We start from the raw sequence: 22125 nt of genomic DNA on the forward strand, positions 1-22125 counted from the left end.
TTGCCTGATGCCTTAGAATCTCTGAGGGTTGAAGGGGTGTGAGAGATGTGCCCCTGCTGGCTGCCTTTCCTTCCCCATGTGGCTCCAAGAGGACACAGTAAGGGCAAATAGCTTGAAGACCAAGTGTTTGGGCCCCTCCTGTGTTATATGAATACCAATGCTACCCTTTGCTAGGTTTACAGCACATTTCCAGCACAAGTGGGCTAAAAGAGTTAATTTTTCTATACTGCTCAATTCCACTCTTAGATCATCAATCTTTGTGTGCTGCCCTGAAGAACTACCCCACAGAGACCTTAATGCCGTCATCGGTCACCAATTGGGGAAAAAGTGGTACTTGGGAATTAGAAAATTATTTGCACTTCCTTATACCTGGAAATATTCAGCTTCTTCGAAACAACCCCATTTCCATACAAATTACTCACTGGCTGTAGAGGTCACTAGGAATCGGTGAGCATTAGACACCACAAACCAATTGGAATGTGTGGCAATAGCTTTGCTCAGAAATGAAATGTGGATTCAAATCTGCTTCGGTAATATGATACTCTGATGAAACTGCCATTGAATAGATGCTTTCCTGGTTTTTGAGAAAGACACAAAATAAGTGGGGGATGGGGCATGGGTGTGAGGACAATGACTATTTGATCACACTTTCAGCTTCTGTGCTAATAAGTCTTTCCAGAAAGCCTCCTTTTGCCTGCAGTATGGATGAATGGCCTTTTGAAAGCCTAATGGGAATTGATGCCATACTGATTACCACTTAAAGCGCACCTTCCTAATCTCTAATCGTTGTTGAAGGAAAAAACATTTTCCAGTGGAACAACCATCTCTTACCAGAGAATCCAGTTGTGAGGTCTTGCTATCCTAAGGTGGTCCATTACTTCATACAGCAACCTTGATGCCTGCCTGTTGGGATCGTAAGCCCTGCTGAAGCTTGATGCCAAACCAGATTTCCATGGAGCTGCCTATGTGTTGACTACTCAGCAGATGGAAATCCTTGGCTGCCAGCCCTGAAACCTGGGAGTTACTTCATGGAGGCAGGGAATGGTCCCAGATTAGCTTCTTAGACTGCCATAGGAGTGAAGGTCAAAGCCAGATTAGTCTCACGGGGTCCTTATATCATTTTGATTCTTCCAATATTGGGCCCCCTCACTAGTTGGAGACTTTGATCTGCTAAGTAAATAGGTAGAGCCAAAGAAAATGATTGAAAGGGTCCCAAGTCTAACCCTTTCTCCTTCAGGGAGTGAAAACAGTTTTTAGTTAATTGCTATAATTTTAAGAAACATACTCTTCCTGGTTTCCCATGAAGTAATTAGATAAACCTCATGATAATACACGTAGAAACATATTTTTTACTGCTTAATTAAAAGACACTGGCTTAGTACCAACATGTTTACTCTGGACTTTCGAAGTTAGTAATTATTTGTTGGAGAGAATGACTAAACTTTTCCTCTCTTCCTACTGCCCAAGTGGCTTCTGGGTCATTGCTCCAACTGGTCACAGTGGTTACAGTAGCAAGCACTGGTAATGTATAGAATCAGTCTACTTTTCTCACATAAAATGACACATTTTCCTTGTTGGGGCAACTGAAAAACATTTGTGTTCTTAACAACTCCATTGATATCCTTGCTTATAGTTCAGTTGCCACAGAACAAAGATCTTGATAGTTTACATAAAAACGGTTTGTCCATCATATCATCCTTCTATCATTTCCTACCATAATCCCCTTTCACCTTTGCTCTTGACAGAGTTTACATAGCTTTACTACCTTTTGCCAGTGAATGATTTGCTGTTTCCCCACTAAGGCTTGGCCTATGAGGGAAAAATAAGTCTACTCAAGGAATTAAAACAGTAATCAGCTGCTCTGAAAATTTAATTATCAGCATATACATGAATGCTTGAAACAATTATGATACATTTTAATAGGAAACCAGATATCTACTATAGAATATGTAATTTCAATAGGAAACCAATGTCCCCAATAGAATAATTTCTTCTAAGTCCATTACTCATCAGAGTCCTAGTCAGTTCTGTGAACGGCTGAGACATAAAATCACAGCTTTTGTAAAAGCTAGGAGGGAGAATAGGTACTAGTTAGTTCACTCTCCTCATTATTCAAGTAAGGGGACTGAAGCTGACAGAAGTTAATGACTCGCCCAAGGACAAACAATCACTTTGTGGCAGAGTTGGGATTCCAACCTGGGAGTTCAAATCAGTGCTCTCAACATACCACTTCTTATGCCCCACATAAGTTGTCATAGTCCTCAAGGACAATGAGTGAGGTCACCAACCAAGCAATGCCATATCTGAGATTGCTCTCCTTTGATAATATTCCCACCCCATTCCAAGAGCCCCTTAAAGGCACTGTGAATTTACGTTTATGAGAAGATGATAAAACAAAGACCAGCAGGCCCAATTAACTGCAAAGCACTTACTCTGAAAAATTCTTTTGTTGACCCGGAGTCCAGGGTCCCATATGCAATTTCAGTCTGCTTGGCTAAGTCTTCAGCGCTCTCTATGGGAGAAACCATCCTCTCCACGGTCAGAAAAGCAGCGAGATTGGCAGTATAGGAAGAAATTATGATCAGGGTGAAGAACCACCAAACCCCTCCAACAATGCGCCCGGAGAGTGATCTACAAAACAAAACAAAGACAAATCCAGACCCAGAGGGGCCCGATTTCAGGTGAAGAAATCCTTGTCTTTATTTCTGGAAGAGGAGTGGTTTCAGTCTAGCAGATGAAGGAGGGAAGCAGATGATGTGAGGAAAATTGAAGCAGCCAACGAAAGTCACATGTTCACAACGACACCCCATGTCATGGTGGCAGATGATGATGGTGCATGTGTAATGCTCTTCAGGCCTGGGTGGGTTTCAAAGCAGGATTTTATTTTTTAATTGCAGACAAAAACATTTTCTTTTCACTAGCTCCTGCCTATACATTGTTATGGCACTGACTGCAAGTGGTGTTTTGAAAGTATTTACCACACCTGTGGAAGACTGCTCTTTTTTTCTTTGAGGCAATAGTTCTCAAGCTTGGGTGCCCAACAGAATTACTTGGGTTCTTAAAAAAAAAAAAAAAAAAAACAACCCCAGTGCCCAGGCCCATCTAAGACCAAATGAATAGCACCTAGGAGGTAGGACCCAGACATCTGTATTTTTTAATCATAATCTGTCACCAAAATTGAGACCACTGATGTAAGGTGGTGGTGTAAGGGAGAAACAGATTCCAAAATCTTTCCGCATTTGAAGAGAAACATGTAGGTGCTTGTAAAGAACTCTATTCACTATGAGGTTAATATATTTAATAAAGACATTGCCATTTTGTGGAGTTGGTCACCCATGAGGCAAGGATGGAGAAGATAATATTTATTATCCTCTTCCTATAAATGGCTAGTGGGGCCCAGGAGCCTAGCTCCATGGATGGAAACTCTCCCTTTTACAAACTAAGTCTTAGTTAGCCTGGGTATGTGGGGCTGGCCCCAAGTGAAGTAGGAAACTACTTATATGATAGGATTTGAGATGTACCAAATGGGTTGTTTCCTCCACCCTCATTTAAACCACCCCCCCCAAAAAAAAACCCACCAAAACAAACAAAACCATCCTTGCTGCCCTGCCATGGAAATTCTTACCCTTGGAATCACCCTCTGGGTTGTCTTCAGGAAGTTTGGTGGAAATGTAACACACATTACTTCAATAGCACCTATTACCACGTTATTTTGGATTAGTTTATTCAATCAGCAGAGAATGGGACAGAGGATGGTTAAGTTTTAACCATTTTGTCCTTAAATCGTTACTGTGCATTGACAGTAACCACAATGTTTCTTAAAATGCAGATTCAGCATGTCTGAGTGCCCAAGAATCTGCACTTTTTAAGCATCACAGGCGATTCAGTTGCAAGTGGTCTGTAGCTCAGACTTTGAGGAATGTTCTTCAGCATCGGTGATTTAAAACCCTGCCTGCACGTCGGTATCGTCTGGGGAGCTTGAAAGCAAAGAAAGGACAGGACTCTGGACTGCTTAAGGGATCTATCAAAGTTTTACAAGGGAAACAAAATAAAACAGAAAAAACGGTGCCTAGGTCCCACCCCAGACCAGATAAATTAGAATCTCTGGGGGTTGGGCCTAAGCATTAGCATTTTTATAAAACTCATCACGTACAGCAAGGGCTGCAAGTCATGGGCCTTCATCATGAGTGCTACTTAGAGAAAAGGACCACGGGAAGTGTGAGGGTGTTCAATGCTTGACGATGGCTAATGGCTTGTACTGCAGAAACTCCTTCACGATTTTGCTAAAGTCTGGCTCTGTCTGCAGAAGTAGAAATCTGGTCCCTGGGTCTTAAAACATTGATTGCCGCGTCATTGCTAGGATAGTTCTGCTTTGTGGAAGAGCTTCATCCTGGCTTGGCTATGTTCTCACGCACCCAGAAAAGCTCACAGGAAGACAACCGAAACTGTCATAAAATCAAGAATAGGCGTAGGAGCCTGGCTCGTCTCCAGGCTCTGTAGGAAGAGGGCAGTTCTGGGCTGAAAGCTGGCAAATCAAGCTCTTCTCTGCCTGTACTTGCACTTTACCACTTTTAAGGCAATCTAAATTCCTGTGTCCCAAGATAACCCTCTTTACAGCTAGAAAATTTGGTTGTTTTACATTCTACTTTCTGATCAAATGATTTGGGCAGGTGTTTTGATAGATAGCATTTTTTTCATTGGCTAACTGTAACAAACCTTGATTTTTTAAAAGTCTTCAATTCCTTTTGGTCCCTGGATGCCTCAAACGACCCCTATTTATTTATTTCCTGAACACAATCACTTTTAGCTTCTCGGATGTAAAAATTTGGTTTGCAACAGATTTTTCTAAGTAATAGTTAGACTCGCTCAGGATTTCATCCGGGAACATTTTCCCTTTAATCAGAAGAGGTAAAAACCTCTGGATGAGTCAGAAAAGACTGTGCCACACTTCCAAATGCTGAAAGTATACAGCGTTTTCATTATGAATTTGGACCTTGCATAGTTTTTCTTCATTGTTGCCAAACAAGTTTCATTTATTCTGGCCTGATCTGATTCTGGAAATAATTTTCGATGTATAAAGGATGAATGTCCAGGAGTAACATTTCTAGTAACAGGATACTACTAATAGCTAACACGGGCACTTTCTATGTGCCAGACTCTGTTCTAATTGCTGTACATGTATCAACTATTTTAACCCTCCTTAGTGGGTCTTCACCACTCTCCCTATGGGTTAGCTGCCGTTTTACAGATGAAGAAACTGAGGCACAGAGAGGAGAAATAGGAAATAAAACATCCATACTTCCGCAATAGGAAAGAAATACCCATATGTTTGTGGTCCAAAACACCCATATTCTGTATAAGGAAATCCAGAATGGTGTACAGCTTATAGAAGGTACAATTCTCCTACAAGTACTGAGAAATATAGTTGCAAGAAAATCAAATGTGTTTGGATAATTATTGTTTATTGTCTATTGTTCATTTCGAATGGAGCCGTGAATGTCATCCTTATTTGGAATGACGGGGCTTTTCTCAGACCAAGGGGAAAACTGACTTTGGAGTATTTAAAAAATCATGATTTGGTACGGAAAGGGATAGATTCTGCTCCTCAGAATACTAATGGTAGCTTACGCACCGCCTACGTGAAACGTGGAGACAAAGACGGTAATTTATGGAAATTACACTTGTGCCACTCTACTGAGGCTAATGGACTGTGGCTGTGTCTGTATCATCTAAAATCAAGCCTGCGCATCATAATCTGGTCATTTTGGCCACTTTGATAGCTGACTCGGATCATTATATGGCTGATCCGAATGACTCAGTTGAGACTGGCTATTGACATGACTGAAAATAAACCTACTTAAAATCAAAGTGGTTATTTTCATGGCCTCTTGTCTACGTGGCTATTGACTTGGGCAATTAGGTGGTTACTGTCATGGTATACCTTTGGGCATGGAGAATTTGGGTGATTATCCGCGCAGAAATGGCCTAATAGTATCTGCAAACCTCAGCATAGATGGAAAAAGAGAGCTTCTGTGGAATCAGTGTTGAATGCTCACAATTATTCATTCTCCTCTCAAGAATTTTCTTATTAGCTTCAACAGAAGATTTGGTGGAATTTCCAGCACTTTCTTCCCTTGTATGGCATGAATTCCTAAATCTTTTCATTGAGAAAGGGGTACAGTGGAACCCCCAGGGAAGATGCTTTCACCGGCATTTGTATATTTCCCTTCTCTCATTAGTGAAACTATGGCCACTTAAGCCCACATTTCACGTGGAGGCTATATAAAAAGTAACTAATGGGTCAGCCCCATCACATTTTATAAAAGATCTATTAAAACAAGACAAGGCTTTATAGGTGAGTTAAAAAAGACCCGCCATTTTCCAGCATCTTCTCCCCTATTAATGCAGCAACAGAGTGGTGAACATTCATTTCAAACAGGTTTGTTGCATAAGGCAGATTTGGAGGTTAGCACAATGAAATGGCTGTGAAATGCTGTGCATTTAGAGTTTACGAAAGTGCCTTACAAGGAGCACTGCGTACCTTTTGAAAACATACAAGAGGAGGCACGGAGTTAATGAAAGTAAATTAGCAACAAGAGAAAACCAGACATATAAAAACATGGCAAAATATGCATACCAAATAATATACAACACTCTTGTTATCTGTAATCCTGAGAAACTAGGATTTCTGAGGTACTAATAAAATGTCTTTTATGACCTCTGAAATGGTAATAAAAGTGAGCTATGTGCTGTAACCTTCATCCTGTAAGTAAATTTTGAAAGCTGCACTTTACTAGCTGTACAAGATGAAGAGCTTGAACTGCAAACCGCTTCTCCTTTGCACAAACTCTTCACCATTCCCCCCCCCCACCTTTTCTTTCTTCCAAAGTATGCATCATTGCTGCGCTCCATTCAAGGCTGTATCTGTGACAGATTTTTTAAAATGTGCAGAATCAGTCTTTGGCTCTTATAGTCTTTTCCGATGGGAATAAGCAACCACGTCCCCAGGACTGAACACTCCGGCTTTCAGCCAGAAAAGTCATGAAGTAGTTGTAATAAAAATTCTGCTATGACATTGTTAATTTATCACCACATCACTACTGCTTTGAGGTGGATTTCCAGTAGGAGGAAGACACTGGTCATACAACAGCAAAGGGAAGAATATTGCTTAAAATGGAGCCCAAAACTCCTATTGTCTTTGATCCCATTCATTTTATACCCTTCATGTCTGTTATGATTCTACACTTACTTTCCATTTTAAAGACGGCTCTATGTGTCAACTAACCTGGATGGTTCCCTTGCCCTCTCCTCCAAAGTACTTAATAACTGGAAAACTGGACAGGAGAGCAATGCCTTTGTAATGATCTATACACAGTAATCTGGTTCAAACTAATCTGTTCTTTCCATTCTCTCTGTCCTAATTCCCCCAACCCTCTTGTCTTCAACTTGGCTAGCCCACAGATATCCCTGCAACTTCACAGAAAGTCAGCAGGGGGAGTATTTGTCTGGAAGGTCTGGGCTCTGGACTCCTTAAGGGTTCTAGCAAAGTTTTACAAAGGAAACAGGTTTCTGACTAAAAATAAAGTTGCAGCCCCCTGTCAATATCAGTAAGACATTATGGGACTTATAGCGACCCCATAGGGTTTCCTAGGCTGTAAATCTCTACGGAAGCAGACTGCCACATCTTTCTTCTGTGGAGACACTGGTGGTTTCGAACTGCCAACCTTTTGGTTGGCAGTCGATCGCTTTAACTACTGCACCACCGGGGAGCCTTTATTGTGGGATAGTACAATCAAAATATTTGCAGGAGATGTAATCCTTAGTGAAAGCAGTATATGGGTTCAAGACAGAATGTTGAAGATTATTTCTTCTTATCAGAAACCAGCTATTTGTTACTGATGAGAATTCCAACTGTATGCCTAAGGAATTTTAGGAACTAAAATGCAAATGCAATATTATAAAAAAAAATTGTCACTGATGAGAAGAATTCCAACTGTATTCCTAAGGAATTTTAGGAACTAAAATGCAAATGCAATATTAGCTATTAATATTTGTGAAACTAGGATAGCTAAATGCAGCCAGCTTAAGAATAACAATAAACCCAAAAAGCCATACCCATTGCCGTTGAGTCGATTCCGACTCATAGCAACCCTGTAGGACATAGTAGAACTGCCCCATAGGGCTTCCAAGGAGTGCCTGGTGGATTCAAAATGCCAACCTTTGTGGTTAGCAGCCATAGCACTTAACCACTAGGCCACCAGGATTTCCAAGAATAGCAATGGCTAACATTTATTGAGAACTTTCTATATACCAAGGCAGGCGCTGTGCTTTACATTTTACCAATGAGGAACTGAGGCTTAGCAAGGTCTGGCATCTTGCCCCAGGTTACACAACTGCAGATTGTGAATCACGTACAGCTAACTCCAGCACCCACATGCTTAATCACTTCGCTCCCTCTTCCCTCTTGTAGCTACAGGCCTGGATCTTATCTGGCAGCTCCCACTGCCCATCTCTCCATACTCCACTCGGGGCGAAAAGGGTTCAATTGAATCTCCTCACACCTTCTTCCTCCTATTCCCACCAAAAAATTGGCTTTTATCTGGATGTAACCTCAGCTTATTAAATTGATTACCCTTGCTAAAGTTGATTTGGCCTCCAGCAACATATAGAACAAAGTAATTCACTTTGAACCACTGAAACCCAGTGCTGTTGAGTCGATTCCGACTCATAGCGACCCTATGGTAGTTGAAAATATCAAACCTAATACTGACACAGACTCTCCAAGCTCCTAGGTTGCTATCAATAGCTTTATTTGATGGAGATGGACTGATGCCAGCAGTTTTCCTCATGATGGCTCATTGGTGATTTCCCACTTTTACTTTGAGTGAACACATGATCGACGGCATTTCAAGTGCTCACTACCTATTTTCTTTAACAGCCAGGGGAAAGGCAGAGTTTCATAAAAGGCTGGGAGACTAGAACACAGCTCTCGTGAATAAGCACACCTTTAGGTCGCTAGTGAGAGACAGTGTACAATAGTGGAAATGATTGTACTACTGGCTTAGTGCTTAAAACCCATGACTTTGGGTTCCATCATGTCTTCCCTCGGGGTACTTGTTCCTTTGTCTGTGATATGAGAAAGCCAGTATAAAGTGAAAAGAACGTGGGTTTGGGAGTCCGAGTCAGGTTTGAATGCTTGCTCTGCCATTAGCTTCGTGACTGGGCAAATCATTGAACTCAAGCATCGCCTTCTTCAGCTTAAAAATAAGTGTAATGCTCACCCTGCGGTGGTGTTTTGAGGATTCACATCCATGTGATAATGCGAGTAAAGTGCCCATACACAGCAGGAGCTCAGTGAAGGTGGCTGTCGCTCCACCCACAGTTAAAGGGGAAGAGTTGGACTAATTTATCTCTGACATCTCCTCCTGCTTTAATACTGATAATTCTACCTTAAAGTGTGGTCTCTTATAATTCCTTGACTTGCTGCAATTAGGAGAAAAGTCAGCGAGTACAAAGCATGTTAACATCCTGGGGTTTCTGGAGAGTTTGCCTTCCAAGCGTGGTCATTACACAGAAATAACGTATAATGCTGGTGTTTGCAGTCAAGGCAGCCATGAATCTTAGAGTCCAACTATGTTATTATTGGGAATGTCTGAATCTGTTAATAGAGAAATGCATTACAGTGGTATTTGCTGCTATACAATTGAGCACAAATATGTAACCCATGGGGCTCTCAAGACAAGGAGAAACATATTTCCTCCTTACTAAAAACTGGTATATAATAAATATGCTCAGAAATATGACATTTTATTAAGAGGCTTAAAGATATAATTTCTTTGGAAGGACACAAAAAATAGTATTGAAGGGGGGATTACCCATATGGTAGAAAACATAGAGCTCATAAAGGCAATAATTTATTACTCAAAAGCACAATAAGGATAATATGTTATTCTAAGCCCCCCCAAAAAAAACCCCAAAAACAAAACAAAACAAAAAAAACCCAAACTTATTGTAGAGCGATTCCAACTCATAAATATCAATTTTTTAAAAATAAAGACTGAATCCAACCCTGCTCTATAGGACAGAGTAGAACTGGTCCATAGGGTTTTGTTGGTGGGTTCCAACTGCCAATCTTTTGCTTAGGAGCCGGGCACTTAACCACTGCACCACCAGGGCTCCTCTTGTTACTCTAGTGTTATTCCACTAGTGTTATTCCTGAGTTGAGTTGCGACTAGCATTTTAAAAAGGGAAACAAAATAGAAAGTATCAGAGTACCTGGCCCATTGTAAGGGTAATGTTTGGTGAAACTTCTGTTATATACATATATGCGTACTGAGTCAATGGTAAATTTATTTCTTACTGTGGGTCATGGTCAAAAAATTTGAAAGCCATTTCTCTATAGGACAGTATCTACTGCAGTACAATAAAATCTGTATCTTGGAAAAAAGCATTTGATATATCCCAGTGCCACAGAAGAGCCACAGCTTAAATTCTGTTACCAAAAAAAAAAAAAAAAATCTGTCCAGCTTGTCATTTTGAGGTCGTCATCTTTCAGTTATTACTTAAGGAAGCAATATACTTAAATGCTTCTAAAAACCAATGGCTTTTTGAAAGTCCTGTTTGAGTATGCAGACTAGTAGGCAGCACTTCAGTGGGGATATCACAAATTTAGTTCTGAAAATTCACTTACAGAAACCAATAAAACTCTCCAGCCTTAACGACTCTTTAGCATTGTCTCAGCACGGATTACCAGTCATTTGAAATATCATTCAGTTACAGGGTCATTCAGAAAGCCTAGTTTCTTGAAGTGAATGTTTAAAAAAGAAAAAAAGAAAGCCACAAAACAAACTCCCAGATAATATTACAAAATAACACGCCTTCAAAAAAAAAATTTTTTTTTCAAAGCACAAAAGGAAAAGGGAATCAAATAATTTGGAGATGACCTAGCAGATTGAGGGTGAAAAAGTGTGATATGAAACCAACGTGCTTAGACAAATGAGGTTTGTCCCACACATGCTATACTAAAAAGTTGCTGAATACCTGTGAGTTATACTGCAAAGCTTCCTTTGAAATGTTTTGTGTTCCAAATGGGTAATCTCTAAATGAAGTATGTTCTTAAAACATGGAAGGTAACCTCTTGAGTCCTTATGTTCTAAATAAAAATCCCTATATGTTTGTATAATTGATTCTGGTCTGTACTTGGATCAATGTTTGATTTTACCAAAAACTAAAACCTTTTATATCAGAAATAGCACTTTTAAACTATAAAGATATTATGTTTACTTATAATATTTTATGATTATGAATTTACCACCATCTTTTTTTTTTTTTTAGATGAGTTAACACTTTCAGTGGGTAAGACCCAGGACACTCACAGTATTTTTTAACACCTTTACTAAGATAATTTGCATACTATAAAATCCACCAATGTAAATAAATACAATTCAATAATTTTAATAAATTTAGAGTTGTGCAACCATCAACACAATCCAGTCTGGAACATTTTCATTACCCCCAAAATTTCCCTCATGCCCTTTTGCAGTTCATCCCCATGGGGCTGGGACTAGGATAAGGTGAGTGAGGCATTTGCCTCACATACAAAATTTAAGGGGTGCTAAAATCTAGTAATCAAGATAAATAATATTTTAATGCAATATTTAAAAAGAATCAAATTTAAGGCGAAAAAACCATGATGAACAGAATATCAAAATTTTAAATAAAGACTGGATCCAACCCTGTTTTTGATCTACTCAGCCTCACTTGCCTCAATCTAACCCTGGCCTTGATTATCCTGGCACTCTCCACTTCCCCAGGCCTTACAAACACTAAAGTATTTTCTGTCTCTATGGATTTGCCTATTCTGGATAAATGGAATTGTATACAGAGTAGTCAATAAATGGAATTCATTGAGTGGAATCCTACAATAAGTGGCCTATCATTCACTTGTGTATTGTGTGAGATAAGGGTCTAAGATCATTTTTTTTTTTTATCTGTGGGCACCCAGCTGTTCCAGTGCCACTTGTTGAAGAGACTATCCTTTCTCCATTGAATTGTCTTGGCATCTTTGGTGAAATTTGTTAGTATGTAGTCTTACATAAGTACATATATAGTATATACAACCATATAAGTATATATATCATACTATATTAGTACATAAGCTGTTAGTACATAAAAATACAATTGATTTTCGGATACTGGTCGTGTATGTGACAACTTGGCTAAACTTGTTTACTATTTCTCATCATATTTTTTTTTGTGGATTTCTTAGGATTTTCTACATGTAGGATCATGTCATCTGTGACTAACTAAAAACAAGTGACTAAACAGTTTTATATCTTGTTTTCCAATCTGCATGTCTAAAGGGTCATACTTGCCTTGTTCCTGATCTTAGAGAGAAAGCATTTATTCTTTTACATTAAGTATTGTGTTAGATGTGGATTGAGGAATTTTCCTTCTATCCTAGTTTGTTGAGAGTTTTTATCATGAATGGGTGTTAGGGTTCATGTTTATCATTTTAAAAAATATTCTTGTTTTTATTTTTACACCTAGCTTCCTAGGGGTTCTCCTGTGTCTGTGTAGCTTAGTGGTTGGTCACTGACTGGAAAGAGGTTGTGTTCAAACCCCTTGAGCTAGTAAAGCTTCCATCCTCTGCTGATGAATGAGTGTCTGCGGAAGGCAGTACATTAACAGTTCAGGCCATTTTAAAGTCTGTTTTGTGTTCTACTTTCCACAGGGCCTTTTGAAGTCTCCCGTGCACATGTGCACAGCCTCAGGGTCAGCCAGGAGTGTGTGAAGAGTTTGGGCCCTTTCCAGATTTCTACTGTGTATTTGCACAGCCTCAGCCAAGAATATGTTTGCTTCAACCACAACAGCCACCTCAGGCTAGTAGGGCTGAGTCATGACCCTCCTCCACTTGCTGATCTTTAAGAAGTCATTTCCAACACAACACTGCTGGGTATGGACATTGCCCACTGCTCCAAATTGAGAGAACCCCCTTTGAGAGTATTGGACCTGCCTTGCCCTGGCAGAACCTCTATGCTGACCAAGATAGGTATGGGAATAGGAGCCTTCCCAGGGCGGAACACCACACACTCCCATGTTCTCACCTGAAGTTCAGTAGTTTTTCAAACACAAAAACGTCTTGATTTCCAGGGTGTTGAAATGGTTGCTTTTTTTTAAAATCAATTTTGTCCGGTTTTATGGTTGCTTTTTTGGGGAGAGACTTTTCTCATCTCTTCACTAGGCCATAGCTGGAAGTCCCACTTCACATACAATATTTTTCTTACAAACTCACCACCAGTTACTTTTATGGGAGTTAACAGTTGAAGTAGGTTGGTGAGGCCCAGGATACATCCTGAATGTGGTGAACTTTCAATCAACCACATGGCTATAATCTAAAGCCTCAAAATGCCCCTTTCCCTAATCATCAATGCATATGAAAGTCCAGTATTAAAGCTTCATTGCTTTGGGCAATGACTTAAGTTATCCTTGGAAAGTAGAGAGAAGTTCATTGAAGGCAGGTCTGGGAAGGACACTACGATGGAGAGTTCTAGGCAGTCTGAGGGCAAAATGTAAAAGAGGACACTGAAAGGGGAGGGTGGGAAGGTTTTACAGAAGAACACTATCTTCTTTCAAATTTTGTCTAGATCCAATCTCTAGACAAATGAGAAAATATTTTAGCTTATTTAGTGAGGAAACCATGCCTGTTTGATCTGATGGAATTAGATTTATCTGGATAATATTAATATTAGCTGGCAATGTTGGCTTTATCCAGAGCTCAACTGTTTGCTGATATATATATATATATAAATATATGATATCACAGAAATACATGGAAGACATTCAAAACACCACCACTGACACACTCACTTCATGGATGCAAGCAAACAAAATGGCTTGATGATAAATTTTGTCCTGGATGGAATGTTAAATGAAAGAGATCTGGACTTGAGATGGGTGAATACCAGATGTACATGAATGGAGTATGACCATAAAATGCAAGGAGGCGGCAGGTGTGACATGGAAACAAACCTTGGAGAAATATCACATCCTTGCTGCATAAAGGCACCCAAGGAAAACCAAAGACTGTTAAATATTCCAAATTCATTTGGAGGATCAGGAGGGCTTTGTGGATCACGGGGTTCTTCATTGTTGTCTTCCAAGTGCCATTCATAAGGGCTGAATCTGCTGACTAGGAACAGAACTACACTGACTCCAATGTAAGCGAAGACGATACACATCCAGATCTCATAAGCCAAGGGATCCAGAAATGAAAATACGCCTGGTTTTGATTTCTGAGGCTTCTTTATCATGATGGAGATGCCCAGGCTCATAAACGGCTTTGAAAAATCTATGACTTCTTCCCGGACCAGTGTTATAGTGAGTGGGGCAACAGCTATATCAGCTCTCTGGAAAAAAAACAAAAACAAAAAAACAAAAACATATGACTTTCAGAGACAGTCCTTCAGTCATTTACCACTTAATATACTTTTTGGTGGAAATATAAAATTTTCAATCACTACAAGCAATCAACTTGCCAATGCTTAGGGTAGAAAATCAGTAGCATTCAGTGGGTTCCAAAGTGCTTTAACTTGACGATCCCAGGGAAAGGACACTGGCCTTTTGTCCTCTGAGACATGCAGGCTTAGGGCAACTCAGCCATTTTTTTTTTTCTTCTAAAAATGACTTTTACTATCTCGCAACTCAACTAGTACTCCCTTGTGACATATCACCGTTTAACTCTTGTTTTCTTATTTTAATTTACATGTTCTTATGTCTTAGTTCCCACACTTGACTGGAAATTTCTGTGGGGCAAGCATAATAGCCTCTACTTACATCTGCCTCCCCACCTCACCACCATGAGGTGCAACACAGGGCCACCGAACTCGGTTAAAGACTGGGTGCTCGTTATCTTCGATTATCCTTAAATTATTTTTTAAGAGTATGCATGTCAAAATGCAGGTTCTTGGAAGGCAGGGACTCTCTATTCCCATTTTATATCTATCACAGCAACAGATCCCAAGCTAAAGAAACTGTAGAAGCCTAAAAACACATTGTTGGTTATTGAATAGGATACATGCAAACACGAAAGAATTCTGCATGGACAATGACAAGGGTGAAGCAGTTATTGGAATACATATTAATTTATAGAGTAAGCCGTATTTTCTGGTGACAAATATCAGTGTAGCACTTGCATGTATTCGATCAATAAAATAAGTGTATCAGTAGTGCCCTGCGTAATTAGCTCAGGCAGAGGCAGACAATGTTTTTATATTAATCTTGGGAAAATAAGCACTAGAAGTTTCTGAACTTCTTTCTCTCTCCCCCCTCCACCGCATAATTGTTCCTTTGCAATGGTACTAAATTTTAGTTTAGTGCCAGGCTGTAAAATGCACACAAAAAATGCTTCTAACTAAGGAAAGGGTTTTTGATGGTATACCAGATGCAGAGTGAAAAGATCAGTTTTGGTGATCAATTTTTTTCTCTGTTAAACACATTTATGCCTTAATATCTCTACCAATCAGGGGAGGTAGGGGAAGGAGAACAATGAAGTCAGAGGAATATCTGAGATACAGCATATTTTCAAAGAAATGAAGTTTTGCTACCTTGAATTACGTACCATAGCTCAAACAGGTTAAGAACTATTGCTGAATTAATTTTAGGGGAAATGCAGATAATAAACTTCTAGCTAACATTTACTGAGCACTTGCTCCATGTGAGGCACTGTGCTAAGCACACTTTATACATTATCACACTTAATTCTCACAGCAACCTTAAAGTCAGTAGTTTTATCATTCCCATTTTAGAGACGGGGAAACAGAGCCACTGAGAGGCTGGGATTAGAACCCTGGTTTTCAGATTCCAGAACCCACTGTCTTAGCCACCGTAATAGTCTCACTCTATAGATATTTGCAGGTTTCTACTACACATTACTTTTACATACAATTATCAACCTCAGCCAGCTCCTCTCAGGTTCACTCTGAAACATATTTGAGTACCTATTCTGTGTCAAGGAGTCCCTGGGTGATGCAAATGGTTAGGCACTGGACTACTAACTAAAAGGTTGGCAGTTCGAACCCACCCAGAGGTGCCTCAGAAGACAGGCCTGGCCATCTGCTTCTGAAAGGTCGCAGCCTTGACAACCTTATGGAGCAGTTTTACTCTGCATACTTGGGGTCACCATGAGTCGGAATTGACTCAATGGCAACTACCAACAATGATTCTGTGTCAAGAACTATTTTAGGTGCTGGGGATGAAGCAGAGAACAAGACAGAGAAAACAGACAAAAATACTTAACTCTCACGGAGGACATTCTACATTCACTACATCCTAGTGAAGTTGCAGGAAGTATGCACTTATTGAATAAAGCCTGCTGACCAAATCTACTTCGGCAGATCACCAACCTTCTCAGTCACCATTTCTAGGAATAAACCTATCACCTATCACTCCAAGGTATGTTCTCTTAAATCTGTGAATGATGCTTATTCCCAACTCTCCCCAGGCTCCAATCCTTACTAGTCTTACTCTCTCTGCAGATGATCTTGCCTTTACTTTACCGAGATGATGGAAGCCATCTGATAAGAGCTCCCTTACCTCAGTGTCCCTCTTCATTTTCTCAACATGTTGCTGCATCTTCATCCATCCCTTCTGTCATTCCCATCTCATGGAAGGAGACCCTTTTTCTTTCTAAGGTTTTATCTATTTATTCCTTGCATCCTATAATCTTCTGTCTCTTCTTAAACACCAGCTCCGTCTATTGTCTCTTTTACATCATTAATTTCTCCTTCTGCATTAATCTATCCCAATGGTTCCCAGAGTGTGGTCCCTGGACTAGCAGTATCAGCGTTACCTGGTAACTGGTGAGAAATGCAAATTTATCAGTCATACAGAATCAGAAACTCTGCAGGTGGGGCCCAGAAATCTGTTTTATCAAGCCCTCTAGGTGATCCTGATGCTTGCTGTAATTTGAGAACCACTGACTTGTCCTATTAGCTTAAAACCATCCTCAGGTAGTTCCCTTTATTAACAAATAAAAACAAAACAGAAACTACTCCTCCCCACTTTTTTGATCCTGTTGTCCCCTTGACCACAGTACATCTCTCTCTATTACCACTAAACTTCTTGAAAGAATACACCTTTACTATGTCCCAATTTCAACACCACTTTCTCCTGACTCACGGTGACCCCGTGTGTGTCAGGGTAGAACTGTGCTCCATAGAGTTTTCAATTACTGATTTTTCAGAAGTAGATCACCAGGTCTCTTATCTGAAGCACCTCTGAGTGGACTCGAACCTCCAACCTTTTGGTTAGCAGCTGAGCAAGTGACCAGTTTGCACCACCCATGAACTCTATTTTCTCCATTAGCCCTGCTATTTAATGTCTATCCCCTCCAATTTATTGAAATTGTTTCTTGAACTACCTACTTGGTTACCAAATTCAAAGCTCTTTCCTCAGACATCAACTGCTCATGTGACACTACGGGACTTTGGCACTATACACTCTCTTACTGTGGGTCTTTGATACTGAAGAGTATAGGTTCTCCTCCTACCTTCCCGAATGGTCATTCTCTGGCTTTCTTCTTAGTTCTATTCTCTCATTCGAGGTGTGCCTTTGCAGCTCCACAGTCTACTCATGGTACCTGGCTCTAGAGATAGTCAGTGAAGGTTTGTGGTATAAGCAAGATGTCGTCCTTCACTATCTTCTCTAACTTTGTTGCAGATGATTCCTGAATTGCCAGCCTTGTCCATTCGCCCCAGTTAGATATTTCTAACTGGAGGGGAGCCAAAGACAAATTTCATCTGTTTTACCCTTTTGTCTGAGCCTGCAGCTCCACAGTCTACTCATGGTACCTGGCTCTAGAGATAGTCAGTGAAGGTTTGTGGTATAAGCAAGATGTCGTCCTTCACTATCTTCTCTAACTTTGTTGCAGATGATTCCTGAATTGCCAGCCTTGTCCATTCGCCCCAGTTAGATATTTCTAACTGGAGGGGAGCCAAAGACAAATTTCATCTATTTTACCCTTTTGTCTGAGCCTGGACCTGGTCATAGAAACAAAGGCTACTCAGGGAAAGGTAGCAGTTTTTGGGCAGAGAGTCTGAATCAGCTAAAGAGTCTTGTCATGCCAAGAGAATTCATAGATAAAGCCACTGCCTATCTGTGCCAGCATGTTTCTGCCTCCTGCTCAGAAAATGCAAATGCCCTTCTAGTGTCATTTCCCATTTGATCTAATTTGAATTTAATTATACAATTTAACTAGTTTTTTTTTTTTTTGAGGTTTCAAGTCTAAAAGATCAATAGTTCTAGGAGAAATTGCCTTTCCTTTGTTTTGGAAGGAAAAAACTAAGGGGGCATTTGTATGAGAAAATTACTTTGGACTGAATTTAGGGGAATTGGGCTCCTTTTCAAGCAAACGAAGAAAGGCGTTTGAGAATCTTGACTTCCTTTCAAAGAAAAAACTCAGTAAGTGAAACTCAAACCCATTGTTTGGGAGTCGATTCTGACTCATAGCCACCCTGTAGGGCAGAGTAGAACTGCCCCATGGGGTTTCCAAGACTGTAATATACAGGGTTGCTATGAGGCAGAATTGACGCGACAGCAACGGGTTTTGAAATCTCTGTGGAAGCAGACTGCCACATCTTTCTTCCGCAGAGCAGCTGGTACTGCTGACCTTTTGGTTAGCAGCTGAGCACTTAACCACCGCACCACCAGGGCTCCTTTGTAAGTGAACACCCACAGCTAAATACTGACAGGAGGTGGCTAGATAGACAAATCAGGACTACTTGTTGTCTGGCTCCCAGGAACACTGAGCCAAAGAACAGATTCCCAAAGGAGGCTATTCCTGGTCTGAAGTACTTTTGAAATCACAAAAGACAACAGAGAAGAATCTGTTTCCCTCAGGCACTTGCCTTTTTTCCTCAGTCTGGCATTTTTGCCTTTTCTTAATTGTTGTTTTCTAAGGAGCTTTTTCAAAGAATGTGAAGTTTGTTTTTTTTGGAGGGCGCTAGTTGGAAACCCTGGTGGTGTAGTGGTTAAGAGCTATGGCTGCTAACCAAAAGGTCAAGTCCACCAGGCCCTTGCTCCTTGGAAAACCTATGGGGGCAGTTCTACTCTGTTGTGTAGGGTCACTTTGAGTCGGAATCGACTAGTCAGCAACAGGTTTAGTTTTTTTTTTCCCCCTCAGTGAAGAATGGTGTTAAATCTGTGTTCAATTAAAGCTTCATTGTTGTGGACCTGGGGGTGGGGGAGGGAGGGGAGGTGTGGTAGTCTCCTTCAGTAAAGATTACAGCCTATGAGCACTTCTACTCTGTCCTATGGGGTTACTGTGAGTCGGAATAGACTCTAGGGCAGTGAGTTTGGTTGTGGACCTGACTCAAAAATGAGAATTCCCCATGCCCAACTTAAAAAAAAAAAAAAAAAGAACCTATCGCAGATGAAAAAAGACAAAGGAACAGAGAAAAGCAGGTGAAAGAAGACTCAACATAGGAGAGAACCCCCCCCGGCCCCAATGCATTGCGGTAGAGTCACTTCTGACTTATGGCGACCCCAGATGGTTCAGAGTAGACTAGGCTCCCATAGAGTTTTCAATGGCTGCGATCTTTTGGAAGCAGATTGCGAGGACTTCCTTCTGCAGCAGCGCCGCTGGGTGGATTAGAACCACCAACCTTTCCGTTAGTCCAGCGCAAACGTTTGTGCCACCCCCAAACCAAAGCCAAACCCGTTGCCGACGAGTGGATTCCGACTCATAGCGACCCAGGGACCTAAAAAAACACAAAACACACACACAAAACGAAACAAAACAAAAAACAAACCGGTTCCATCGAGTAGATTCTGACTCATAGAGGGCTTAAAGGAAGATACTAAGCCTCAAGGACAGCCAGCTTGGTGAGGAGATTTAGCAACCCTTCCCACCTCTGGAGGAGCCCTGGTGGTGCAGGGGTTAAGCGCTGGCTGCTAAACAAAAGGTCTGCAATTAGAATCCAGCAGCCACTCTGCGGGAGAAAGGTGTGGCAGTCTGCTTCCCTAAAGATTTACAGCCTTGGAAACACTATGGGGCAATTCTACTCTGTCCTATAGGGTCGCTGGGCATTGGAACTGACTCTATGGCAACAGGTTTTTAATCTTTATGGAAGCAGACTGCCACATCTTTTTCCCGCTGAGCGGCTGTTGGGTTCAAACAGCCCACCTTTTGGTTAGCAGCCCAGCGCTTAGCCAATGCCCCACGAAGGTTACTCTCCCTAAGGTGTACAGCCTCCTTAAAAGTGTACAGTTCTACCTTGTCCTGTGGGGCCGCTATAAGTCAGAATTGACTTGACCGCGAAGGTTTTTTTTTTTTTTTTCCCACCTCTGTATATACTCAGTGAGACCAAAGCAGCAGAACTGTCCTGTCAGCTCCTAGCCAGCCCTTGGAGAAACCCTTGCCCTCCACCACCACTACCCCTACCCCATATAAAAGGCAGTTATGATGGTTGGTTATTTAGGAGATTAGGACCTATTTGGCATATTGTCTGTGAAGCAATCAACTTGATTATTCAAGGAAATGGGGAGGAGCAGGTAACTGACTAAAAAAACTGACTAGTGTCCAAAAATACCCATTTAGCTCTCCAGCATGCAGATGAGGGGGAAGGTCAGTTTCAAGGCAAGTGAAAGATTTAGGAGGCCAACATTGATGACAAAGTGAAAAAGGCGGCTCCCCAAATGGCATTCCTTTCCTGGTCTCTCTCCTATGAAAGCCAGCTGAGGCTGGGGGAGAGCATGGTTAAGAATTATGGATGGCAACAGATACCTGCGATGGTGACCCAACATGATTAATGTAATTGGTGTCACTGAATTGTACGTATAAACAATGGAATTGGCAACTATTGTGTTATCTATATTTTTTACAACAATTAAACAAAAGGTCACCTTGTCCTGTTGGGAAAAAAAAAGATAGGGGTCAGGAGGAAGTGAAATTCTGACTCAATAATGAAGTGCCTCACTTGTGGTGTCCTGAACCACTCCAGAGGCCTTTTGTCCTCAAGCTTCTGTCTGTGCTGGTAACAGCAGTACGATATACCCGTTACTGTTGAGTTGATTCCAACTCATAGTGACCCTATAACAGCAGTAAAAAAAAAAAAAAAAAAAGTAGGCAGGCCTTTTTCAGAAACCAGGTGGGTCCGTAGGTGGAATGAGAGTGCTCCAGTTGATGGACAAAAACTAGCAAATGGGAAGAGCTCAGGGTGAGAGTTTGTGAGCGCTTCTGTGTGCATCCTGACTACTTAAAGGATTTTAATCAAGGGGCTTAAGAGTGGCTGTGTGGGCTCAGTAAACACACCAAATTAAATTTGATTTTCCCACTCACCAGTGGCAAATCTGGAGCAGCTGCCTTGTTGGGGAGGATTTAGCGTGAGGGGATTTATAATCCTTTGCATAGGTGGGTTGCTGAAGTCATAATTGTTTTTTAAAAGCACTTAAAAACACAACAAATTCATACGTTTAGGGATGATGGACTTAAAAATCTGACAAGCTGAAGATGGAAATGACAGTTCAATTTTTTTTTTTAATGTTTTGAGCTGTAACGCTTATGTTTTATCTTAAAGTATTTTCATCTGATGATCTCATGTGACACTTGTAACCCACCTGAAGCCTGTGTATGAGCAGGAGTTTGTCAGCCACTATTTAAAAGCACTTTCTGAAAGTAAGGGGAGAGGATGGGAGAGAGAGGGGTGTTGTTGTTGTTAGGTGCAGTCTAGTTGGTTCTGACTCATAGTGGCCCTATACGACAGAGTAGAACTGCCCCATAGGGTTTCTAAGGAGCGAATGGTGGATTTGAACTGCTAACCTTTTGGTTAGCAGCCATAGCTGTTAACCACTGCACTACCGTGTACTGGTGAGTAATGCATAAGACATTGTTATCCTAGGAAGAGGCAGAGATGCCCCAACCCCTTAGCCCTGTATCAACCATATAGCTCTAGTGGCCTTTGGCATACATTTCCTTTGGAAAGTTCAAATGTGTTGGAGAAAGGAGTGGGGCAGAATCAAGTTAGACAAGAGGAATATAATTGCTCTGTGTAGGGGGAAGGGGGAGGGGGAAGAACAGGACTTAAATGGCTTTATTGGTTGTACTCTATGGGGTATTTACTGTCTGCA

General features: G+C 40.9%; 1 protein-coding gene across 6 annotated transcripts in view; it reads right to left on the reverse strand.

The window, feature by feature from the left end:
- The window catches only part of GRIA3 (glutamate ionotropic receptor AMPA type subunit 3), a 328994-nt gene that overhangs the window by 66916 nt on the left and 239953 nt on the right, over positions 1-22125 (reverse strand). For 5 of the 6 annotated variants that reach the window (XR_007515752.1, XM_049871362.1, XM_049871366.1 and 2 more), the window contains exons 11-12: positions 14032-14408; positions 2433-2631 (exon numbers count right to left, since the gene is read on the reverse strand). Coding sequence is in view for 5 of the 6 variants with exons in the window: in XM_049871362.1 (XP_049727319.1) it covers positions 2433-2631; positions 14032-14408 (576 nt within the window). In the remaining variant the exon portion in view is untranslated. Of the gene's footprint in view, positions 1-2432; positions 2632-2675; positions 2857-14031; positions 14409-22125 lie in introns of those variants that run through there. The other variant, XM_049871365.1, reaches the window with a different exon arrangement.

This window comes from Elephas maximus, chromosome X (genome assembly GCF_024166365.1).
Source record: "Elephas maximus indicus isolate mEleMax1 chromosome X, mEleMax1 primary haplotype, whole genome shotgun sequence".
NCBI classification, from domain to species: domain Eukaryota; kingdom Metazoa; phylum Chordata; class Mammalia; order Proboscidea; family Elephantidae; genus Elephas; species Elephas maximus.